Below are 9,566 nucleotides of genomic sequence, written 5' to 3' on the forward strand. Positions count from 1 at the left end.
AGTAACCCGGGCTGGCCCCGCTGATTCCCCCCACACACACACAAACCCCCCCCGGTAAACTGGGCTGTCCCCGCCGTGTGTGTGTGTGTGTCCCCTCCGGTAACCCGGCCTGTCCCTGCTCTGCGTGTGTCCCCCGGTAACCCGGGCTGGCCCCGCGGATCCTCCCCCCCGGTAATGCAGGCTGGCCCCTCCGTGTGTGTGCCTCTGTCCCGGTGACTCCGCTCAGTGTCCCCCACCGGTAACCCGGGCTGGCCCCGCTGTGTCCCCCCCCACCGGTGACTCGGGCCGGCCCTGCTGTGTCCCACCCCCAGCCAGCCTCCACTGTCCCCCAGCTAGCCTGCGGCAACCCCCCCAGCTAGCCCAGGGCGTCCCCCAGCTAGTCCCAGGCCCTCCAGCTGGCTCACGGCATCCCCCAGGTAGCCCCAGACCCCCCAGCTGGCCCAGGGCATCCCCTGGTAGCCCCAGGTACTCCCCCTGCTAGCTCCGGGTGTCCCCCAGCTAGCCCCAGGCACCCCTGGCTAGCCCTGGATACCCGCAGCTAGCCCCAGGCACTCCCAGCTAGCCCCAAATGTCCCCACAATCAGCCCTGCTTGCCCCCAGCCCAGCGCTGGCCACCCGAACGCGCAGGCGGCTCCGAGACGCTGGGCAGGCAACCGGGGGCGCGCCGGGGGTCGCGGGGAGCTGAGCCCACACAGCCACCCAGCCGCCGCCACGCCGCCGCGGCGCTGCCCGCGCTAAATCTCGTCCGGGGGTGGGGCTAACGCCGTGGCCACGCCCCCGCCCTAAGCCCCGCTCCGTGACAGGAGTCTCGCGAGAACTGCGGGGCGGCGGTGGCGGTGGCGGGATGTGCGGGGGCTGCGTGGGTACCGAGTACCCGGAGCGGGTAGGCCGCGGCGGGCGGGCCGGGGCCGGGGCCAGGGCCAGGGCCAGGGCCAGGGCCAGGGCCAGCGCCAGCCATGTGCTACCGCCGTAGGGTACCACTTGTCTGGAGGGCGGTTCCTTCCTCCTCAACTTCGTGGGGTGCGCACAGTGCGGCCGCCGGGACTTCGTCCTGCTCGGCAACCGCGCTGCCGGCCTGCACGGCGGGGACGAGATCGTCACCTACGACCGTGCGCTGGGGGGCGGCCTAGGGGCTGCCTGGGGGGAGGCCGAGGGCTCCGGGGGGGCTCGGGGGGCCTGGGGGGAGCGGGACTCAGGGGGGCTGAGGCCTCGGGGGGGACATTTGGGGCCATGGATTCGGGGGGAGTTGAGGGCTGGGGGTGGGTATTTGGGGGCTGGGGTTTGGGGAGGGGGCTGAGGGCTGGGGAGACGTTTGGGGCCTTGTACTCGGGGGGCCTGAGGGGGAACATTTGGGGTTTGGGGCTCAATGGGGCTGAGGGCTGGGAAGGGGACGTTTGGCATCTGGGGCTCAGGGGGAGCTGAGGGCTGGAGGGGGGACGCATTTGAGGTCTGGGGTAGGGGGAGACACTGAGGCCTGAGGGAGGGTTAGTTTGGGAAGGGAAGATTTGGGGGGGCTAATACTGGGGGGAACCTGGGGTTGGGGGGTGATTGGTGTTCTTGGGTGGGCAGGGGCTAGGGGTGATGCGTGGGCGGGGTGTCAAGGCTTGAGAGGAGCTGGTGGCTGTTAAGGGTGGTTAGGTGCTGGGGGGTTTTGGGGGGGTGATTCTCAGGGACCCACCCTGGGGACTTGGGGGTCAGTGCCCCAGAGGATGAGGGTGGGCCCAGTGGATGGGGGCTTGTCCCCAAGGGCTGGGGGGGCAGTACTGCAGGGTCAGTGGTGCCAGTGGAGCCCCTTAACCTGCGATCCTCTCTCCTCCACAGACCTGTGCAAGAACTGCCACCACCTGATTGCGCGCCATGAGTACACCTTCAGCGTGGTGGATGACTACCAGGTACAGCCAGAGCAGCGGCTTGTCCCCCCGCAGCCCCTCTCTGGCTCCAGAAGCATCCTAAGCTGAGCCCTGGGCTGTTCCTCCTGCTCCGGGTTTCCATACCTACCTGCTGATTCCCAGCTGCCCTGGCAGCCACAGACTGGAGCCAAGTGGGTTCAGAGGCAAGCTGTGGCACCAGCCTTGAAGGCTTCAGAGCTGCATCCCTATGCTCAGGGCTACCTGGAGCCCCTGACACTAGCCCCTGCTTCATGAGGGGCAGCCCAGCTCACCTCTGGCCTCCAGCGCAGCCCCAGCGTGGGAATATCAGTGACATGCATGGCCCAGAGCAGTAAAACATGGCTGTGTGGCAGGGGCGGTGGCAGGGCTGGGCCTGCAGCTCTCCCAGCCCTCCTCCCTGGCACATTTCCTATTCAGCTGCTAAACACTGGAAAATGGGCTCAGGGGAGTCAGGCTCATCCTGGGGGAAGAAATGAGATCCCTCCAGGTCTGATTGCAATCAAGGATCAGGTGCCGGCTCTAGCTCGGGTTTCCCTGCGGGAAAGTGGGGCTGTGGCAGATCCGCTCCCCCTCCTGTTCCACCACAGGAGTACACCATGCTTTGCCTGCTCTGTGGCCGGGCTGAGGACTCCATCAGCATCCTGCCCGACGACCCCCGCCAGATGACCCCGCTTTTCTGAAGCCGGTTTGTATCCCAGCACGAGTCCCTGGATGCTCTGGGACCTCCCTCCCTGCTCCCCACTGCACAGAGCTGTGGCACCAGCAGATCCCAGGGGACTTTGCAGTCCCTTAGGTGATTCTCTTCTCCAAACCTCCAGCCTGGATGTGGCGGATGCCTGATGCCAGATGCTTCCATGCACCCAGCGGCAGCTCAGCCGTCCTTGCTGCATGGTGGCTCTGACCCCAGCTGCAGGGGCAGGGTGGAGCGCCACGGCCTGAGCGCCCCTTGTGCTGAAGACACGAAAGGGGCTTAGTGTATTGTCACTCCAAAAAGGGGTCCAAGAGATTGCTCGCCCTGTCCTGCCTCAGGAGCCCACATGTGTGGGGCAATAAATGTGATGTGTTACAGCTCGGTGGTGCAGGTGGTAGTGCTTTGCGGGTGGGCTTCGCCCCCCTGGACTCCCTATAGGTGGTGAAGGGTGTTGGGGCCCAGCATGGGGATCAGGGGGGCTTTTTCCTTCCCAGGAACCTGTGGGATTCCTCCCCTGAGAAGTTACTTAATTATTTTCGCTCCCCCCGGGGGCCGTGTGGAGCTTATGTGAGGTCGTTGCAGGCACACCCCTGGGGCTCGTTTCTCTGGGGGGTGTAACCCAGCTCTGCCCCGCTGAGGGGTGCATGTTCCTGGGGCAGGCAGGAGCCGGGTGAGCCGCAACTGCCAAAATCACTCCCCTGGGGTGGGGTGCTGCTGTTGGCACCCAGCCCCAGCGATACCTGCGGGGAGCTCGGCGCTGCCAGCCTGGCACCGCTCCATCCCTGCACCACTGTTTCCTGGATTTGGCACTGCAGGGCTGCTTCCTCCCGCCGGCTCGTCCCCAGCAGCTCCCCACAAACCACGCGGATGCAGGTGTGCTCCCTCCGGCTCATTTATTGCCACCAGCCCACACTGCCCCGGTGGCTCCAGCCCTCTGCCCTCATCGAACCCCCTCCCCACAGCGGTTTCAGAGGGGGCTGTCACCCGGCAGAGATCTGGGGCTGTGCCGGGGGGCGGCAGCTGGCAGAGGAAGGGAGGGGGGGATGCTGGAGCCAGCCCTACTTGGCCAGCTTGAGGAGGCGCTGGATGTCGGGCTCCAGCTGGGCGGTGGGCGTGCGGGGGCTGTAGCGCCGGAAAGGTTCCCCCTCGGGACCCACCAGGAACTTCTCAAAGTTCCAGGAGATGTCAGAGCGCCGCACGGGGCTCCAGGTGAGGAAGCGGGGCTCAGCCATCAGGTGCGTCGCCTCGTCGGCTGGCGCGGGCAGGTGAGCCTTCAGGTAGGCGAAGACGGGGTGGGTGTCCTGCCCGTTCACCTGGCACTTCTGGAAGAGGGTGAAGTTGGGCTCGAAGCCACCCCCTGGCCGCACGTGCTTCAGGCTATTGAGGATCTCCTCGTTGGTGCCGTTCTCCTACGGCGGGGAAGGAGAAAGCCAGAGCCATGCTGCGTTTTCCCCTTCCTTGCACACAAAGCCAGCCGCTGCGGTGGCCCCCGGGGACTTACCTGGTAGCCAAATTGGTTGCAGGGGAAGCCCAGCACCACCAGCCGCCGGGGATAGCGGGCTTGCAGCTGATTGAGCTGGGTGTAGTCCCGCACCGTAGTGCCTCAGAGGGATGCCACGTTCTCGATGAGGACCACGCGGCCCCGGAAGACGTTGAAGTCCACCTTCTCCCCCTGCAAGGAGGTGGCACTCAGGTCGTAGAAGGACTTGGCAATGGGGACGGTCATGGCTGCGAGCGCGTGTCTGCCTTCCCCGCGTCCCGTCGGCGCACCTTAAGGGCTGCCTGGTGCCCACGTGATGTACCGGCTCCAAAGGTCTTCTTGCCCCACCGTGACTTGGCAGAAACCGGAGCCGTTCCACCTGCTGGCACCCGCGCAAGGGGGGAAGGAAGAGGCAGGGAGGGTGCGGGTGCTGCAGGACCAAGGCGATGCTCCTGCCTGCCTCAATAATTCATGGCACAGTGCGGTGTGGCATGACTGCTCTTCCCCATGCCTGCGAGCTGTGGGATGCCATGGGGCTTGGCACCACCGGCCTGGCACGGGCTGGCCTCGAGAGCTGGGAACACCCGGGGAGGCAAGAAATAACGGGACTCCAGGAGCTGGGGCTGTGCGGGGCAGAGGAGGGGGCGACTCAGACCCAGGTGTGTGATGGGGGGAACCGGTGCACCAGCATATCTTCCCCAGGGCTGCCTTGGCATCGCCCCTGGGCCTCCTGTGCTTGCTGTCCTGGTGCCTGCTGCCTTCCCCCCAGTGCCCCCAAGTCCCAGTGCTCCACTGGTCCCAGTGCCAGCATCCACCCTGGCACTCATCTGCTGTGGCGCCTGCTTCCTGGCGTCCTGGTACCTGCCCATCCTGGATCCTGGCAGTATCCCAGTGTCTACCCATCCTGGTGCCTGGCAGCATCCTAGTGCCAACCCATCCTGGTGCCTGGCAGTATCCCTGTGCCCACTGCCATCCCAGTGCCCACCCATCCTGGTGCCTGGCAGCATCCTGGTGCCTGCTGCCATCCCAGTGCCCACCCATCCTGGTGCCTGGCAGCATCCCAGTGTCTGCTGCCACCCCATCCTGGTGCCTGGCAGCATCCCGGTGCCCGCTACCATCCTAGCACCCACCTATCCTGGCGCATGGCAGCATCCCAGTGCCCACTGTCACCCCAGTGCCCACCACTGTCCTGGTGCCCACCACTAGGCTGTGTGACCATGATGGCCATGTCCCTGCTGGGGCCAGCTCCTGCCTCCCTGGGTCGCTGTTCCAGCAGCCTGGCGGTGGTGGACACGGTGCCCCCACGGACCCGTTCCCCCAGCCTGGAAAGGGGACACCATCCTGGCAGCCCTGGAGCAGCCTCAATTATTGATAACTGCTCGGGTTGCTGCAGGCCAGCTCTGCCTGTGGCACGCAGCCCCACTCGCCTGCGTATCCGTGGCTGCCCCATGGTACGGGCGGCTCCAGTGGGGCACAGCCATCGTGGCACCCTGCAGCCAGCATGGCACCGTGCCCACAGCCCGCCACGGCAGCACACAAGCCACTGGCTTCCTCCAGCATCACCTTTATTCTGCAAACCGTGTGTGTGTGTGTGTGTGTGTGTGTGTAAAACTCGGGGGGGGGGGGGGGTGTCCCCAGGGGCATGGGGTGGGCACACAGCGCCCACGACAGCCCCCCACCCAACCCCATGCACCATGGGGGAGCATGGGTGCCAGGATGCAGGGTGCCAGGATGGGGGGACACCCCCATGATGCCTGCCTGGCCCCTGCCATCCCTGGGGGGGCACATCCTGGGTCACTCCCCTCCACCAGGCACTGGCCGCACCCCCCCTTCCATTGGGGCTGCCCCAATCCCGCACCCGCCGTGGGCCCCCCAACACAGGCCTGGGGGGGGGGGGCGGGGCGGGGCCAGGCTTCAACACCAGCAGGCTTTGGGGCTGTCCTCGCTCCCCAGAGGCTGCTGCTCATCCTCCTCCAGGCGGGCCAGGGCGGGGGCACGGGGGGGGGCCCGCAGCCCCTCTAGTTCCTTGCGGTGCGCCTGCAGCACCAGCTCCGTCAGCCGTGTGAAGGACTGCAGAAGAGATGGGGGGGAGGTCAGCCCACTGCCCCCCTCCCGAACCCCCCAAGTCCACCCCAGCCCCCCCCCAGCACCTCCTTGATGTTGAGGTTGCTGCAGGCGCTGGTCTCGTAGAAGTCCATCCCATACTCCCTGGCCAGCTGCAGGGCGAGGGGCCGTCGGCGGCACCATGGTTTGTGGGGGGTGGGGGTGTTGAACACCCCCGCCCCCCGGCACATGCACAGCCAGATGAGCTGTGCTGCCCATGGTGGCACTGGGGTGGGGGCATCCCCTGCAGGGGGTACTGTGTGCTGTCCCTGGGTGCTTCACGGTCCCTGAGGGGGGGCACTCTGTGCTTTGGGGTCCGAGGGAGGTGGGCACTGGGTGCAGGGAGCGCAGTGGGGGGCACTGGGTGCTTTAGGGTCCCTGGCGGGGAGGACTGGGTGCTTTGAGGTCCCAGGGGAGGTGGGCACTGGGTGCAGGGAGCACTCAGGGGGGTGCACTGGCTGCTTTGGGTTTCCTGAGTGCTTTGGGGTCTCAGGGGCGGGGGCACTGGGTGCTTTGGAGTCCCTGAGGGAGGGATACTGGGTGCTTTAGGGTCCTTGGGGAGGGGCACTGGGTGCTTTGGGGGTGCAGGGGACCATGCTGGGCTGCAGGGGGGTGTCAGGGTCCCTGGACATGCTGCAGGAGCGGGACAGGGAGGCGTAAGAGCAGCCCCGGGGGTGCAGAGGGTCTGGGGGGGCATCCCTGGAGGTAACGGGGAGCTGGTGGGGGTTAGGGGGTTTGGTTACAGACAAGGCTTCAGGACAGTTGGAGGGGGTGTCCCTGGTCATGCTGGGGAGGGGCTGCAGATGCCTGGGGGGTCCCTGGCTATAAGTAGGGCTGCAGGAGAGTTGTTGGGGTCCCTGGGGAGTACAGGAGGGGCCTGGGGGGGCCGTGGGGTGCAGGGGGGTCCCTGGCCAACCTGGGGGTGCAGGGGGGGGCCCTGGCCCCCCCGGGGGCACACACCAGCCCCCGCTCACCTGCAGCCCTTGCTCTTTGGCCACTTGCCTCTTGTGCTCCTCGTCCGCCTTGTTCCCAATGAGGATTTTCTGGACGCCATCAGGCGCGTACTGGGGAGGAGCGGGTGGCGTGAGAACACCACCACCACCACCATGGGGGGGACCCCCCCAGGACCCCCCCTTTGCTCCTGCACCCCCACCTCATCCACGTCGCTGGCCCACTTCACGATGTGCTGGTAGGAACGCTCGCTGCTGATGTCATACACCAGGAAGATGCCCTGCAGGAGGGGGGCAGGCAGCCATTTACAGCCCCCCGTGCCTCAGTTTCCCCGCTCCTGTGTACCAGGATGGGACCCCCCCGTACCTGTGCCCGCCGGTAGTACTGCTTGGTGATGGTCTGGTACCGCTCCTGGCCTGCCGTGTCCCTGCAGCCGAGGGGAGCGGGTCAACACCACCACCCATGGCACGAGCTGGTCAGGGCTCAGCCTCCCCCCTGGTGGGGGGAGCGGGATTCAGGACCACCCCCCCAATCCCCGCCCCCACCCCCACCCCCGAGCCCCAGCACCGGCACTCACCAGATCTGTATCCGCACCTTAATGCCATCCACTTCGATGGTCTTCATCTTGAAGTCAACGCCTGGCATGGGGAGGGGAGCAGTTACGGGGTGCCCCGGTGTCCCCCCCATCACAGCAGCTGCTGCCACCAGGGTCCCCGCAGTCCCCTCACCCTCTCCCGGCCCATCCCAAGGCACGTTGTGCTGCCAGACCAGGTGCCAAGGCTCGCCCGTGCCCCCCCAATGCCTGGAGCCATGGCCCGGTGCCCCGGCATCATCCCGGGGCCGGTGCCTGGTGCCAGGCCTGGCAGCGGCCTCCGTGCTGGGTCACTGCGCGGGTGCTGGCCCCAGCCCTGCTGCCGAGCGGCTGCTCCCAGTGCTCCCCGTGGCCCCGGTTTTGCTGTGCTGTGGCTCCCCAGTGCCCCCAGCTTCCCAGCCCCACAGTTCCCTGTTCCCCGAGTTTCCCAGTTCCCTGGTACCGCAGCCCCCCAGCACCCACGGTTTCCTGGTGCTCCCGGTTCCCCCGTGATGTGGCTGCCCGGTGCTCCTGGTTCGTCAGTGCCCACTGCTTCCCATTTCCCCAGTGCTGCAGCTCCCCAGTGCTCCCAGTTCCCTGGTGCCCACAGTTTTCTGATGCTCCCAGTTCCCCAGCTCCTCGGTGTCACCGGTTCTCTGGTGCCCACGGCTTTCCCATTCCCTGGTGCCTGTGGTTCCCCGGTTCCCCGGTGCCCATGGTTGCTCATTTCCCGGTTCTTCAGCTCCCCGGTGCCCACAGTTTCCCGTTTTCCCGGTCCTCCTGGTTTCTCGGTTCCCAGTACCCAACGGTTTTCTAGCTCCCTGGTGCTTCCATTTCCCAGTTGCTCCCATTTCCCCAGTGCCCACAGTTCCCCGGTTCCCGCTTCCCCGACGCTCCCAGTGCCCACGATTTTCCAGCTCCCTGGTGCTCCCGGTTTCCCCGTTCCTTGGTGCCCACAGTTCCCTATTTCCCAGGGCTCCCAGCTACCCAGTGCCCATGGTTCCCCGGTTCCCGGTTCCCTGGTGCTCCTGGCTCCCCAGTGCCCACGGTTCCCCTTTCCCGATGCTCCCGTTTTCCCGGTGCTCCCAGCTCCCCGGTGCCCATGGTTCCCCAGTTCCTGGTGCTGCCGGTGCCCACGGTTTCCCACTTCCCGGTGCTCGCGGCTCCCCAGTGCCCACGGTTCCTTGTTTCCCGGTGCTCCCGGTGCCCACGGTTCCTTGTTTCCCGGTGCTCTCGGTGCCCACAGTTCCCCGTTTCCCGGTGCTCCCGCTGCCCACGGTTTCCCGCTTCCCGGTGCTCCCGGCTCCCCGCTGCCCACGGCTCCTCGCTTCCCGGCGTTCCCGCTGCCCGCCGCGGCTGCCCGCCGCCCGCTGCCCGCGCTGGTGCCGGTGCCGGTGCCGGTGCCGGTACCGATGGTGGAGATGTGGGCGGGGTGGAACTGGTTGTCGGTGAAGCGGCAGAGCAGGCAGGTCTTGCCCACGCCCGAGTCCCCCAGCAGCAGCAGCCGGAAGAGCACGTCGTACTGCTTGGCCATGGCGGGCCGGCGCCGCCGTACCGGGGCCGTACCGGGGCCGCTGCCGGGACCACTGCCGGGGCCGCGAGCGCTGCGCCGGGCGGGCGGCGGGGCGGGGCGGGGCGGGGGCGGGCGGCCGGGGGGGCACCGGGGGATGCTGTGGGGAACGGGGGGGATGCACCGGGGATGGAATGGGAGAGACACACGGGGGAGGGGGAACCGGGGGATACACCGGGAGAGACACACGGCGGGGGCGCACCGGGGGATGCACCGGGGGTGTACAGAGGCATTGGGAGAGACACACGGGGAATGCACCGGGAATGCACTGGGATAAACACACGGGGAAGGGGAGGGGAGGGGGCGGGCAC

At 67.2% G+C, this 9,566-nt stretch overlaps 3 protein-coding genes across 3 annotated transcripts; 1 reads left to right on the forward strand and 2 right to left on the reverse strand.

Annotated features, from left to right (window-relative positions):
- Positions 1-761: 761 nt before the first annotated feature.
- Positions 762-2,957, forward strand: CHURC1 (churchill domain containing 1). The gene is made up of 5 exons (XM_080405764.1): positions 762-883; positions 974-1,109; positions 1,822-1,892; positions 2,477-2,574; positions 2,708-2,957. Exons 1-4 carry the CDS (start codon positions 845-847, stop codon positions 2,567-2,569), a joined length of 339 nt encoding a protein of 112 aa, XP_080261890.1. The 5' UTR covers positions 762-844; the 3' UTR covers positions 2,570-2,574; positions 2,708-2,957.
- GPX2 (glutathione peroxidase 2) lies at positions 2,791-4,510 on the reverse strand. The gene is made up of 2 exons (XM_080405763.1): positions 4,082-4,510; positions 2,791-3,989 (listed from the first exon to the last, which is right to left on the reverse strand). The coding sequence occupies exons 1-2, from the start codon at positions 4,304-4,306 to the stop codon at positions 3,639-3,641; spliced, it is 576 nt and encodes a 191-aa protein (XP_080261889.1). The 5' UTR covers positions 4,307-4,510; the 3' UTR covers positions 2,791-3,638.
- Positions 4,511-4,525: 15 nt separating this feature from the next.
- RAB15 (RAB15, member RAS oncogene family) lies at positions 4,526-9,543 on the reverse strand. Its single transcript, XM_080405744.1, has 7 exons — positions 9,096-9,543; positions 7,692-7,752; positions 7,481-7,541; positions 7,317-7,394; positions 7,138-7,227; positions 6,211-6,276; positions 4,526-6,130 (listed from the first exon to the last, which is right to left on the reverse strand). The coding sequence occupies exons 1-7, from the start codon at positions 9,217-9,219 to the stop codon at positions 5,975-5,977; spliced, it is 636 nt and encodes a 211-aa protein (XP_080261870.1). The 5' UTR covers positions 9,220-9,543; the 3' UTR covers positions 4,526-5,974.
- Between the last annotated feature and the right edge of the window lie 23 nt (positions 9,544-9,566).

The sequence above is a fragment of the Falco punctatus genome (assembly GCF_963210335.1).
Source record: "Falco punctatus genome assembly, chromosome: 10".
NCBI classification, from domain to species: Eukaryota; Metazoa; Chordata; class Aves; order Falconiformes; family Falconidae; genus Falco; species Falco punctatus.

Excerpts from the sequence above, each read along its gene's own strand:
- CHURC1 (XM_080405764.1), top strand. The coding sequence starts at position 845 with ATGTGCGGGGGCTGCGTGGGTACCGAGTACCCGGAGCGG. Across the intron at positions 884-973 it reads GTACCGAGTACCCGGAGCGG|GGTACCACTTGTCTGGAGGG; the intron begins GTAGGCCGCGGC and ends CTACCGCCGTAG. Across the intron at positions 1,893-2,476 it reads GCGTGGTGGATGACTACCAG|GAGTACACCATGCTTTGCCT; the intron begins GTACAGCCAGAG and ends GTTCCACCACAG.
- RAB15 (XM_080405744.1), bottom strand. The coding sequence starts at position 9,219 with ATGGCCAAGCAGTACGACGTGCTCTTCCGGCTGCTGCTGCTGGGGGAC. Across the intron at positions 7,395-7,480 it reads AGTACTACCGGCGGGCACAG|GGCATCTTCCTGGTGTATGA; the intron begins GTACGGGGGGGT and ends CCCCTCCTGCAG. Across the intron at positions 7,228-7,316 it reads GGGCCAGCGACGTGGATGAG|TACGCGCCTGATGGCGTCCA; the intron begins GTGGGGGTGCAG and ends GCTCCTCCCCAG.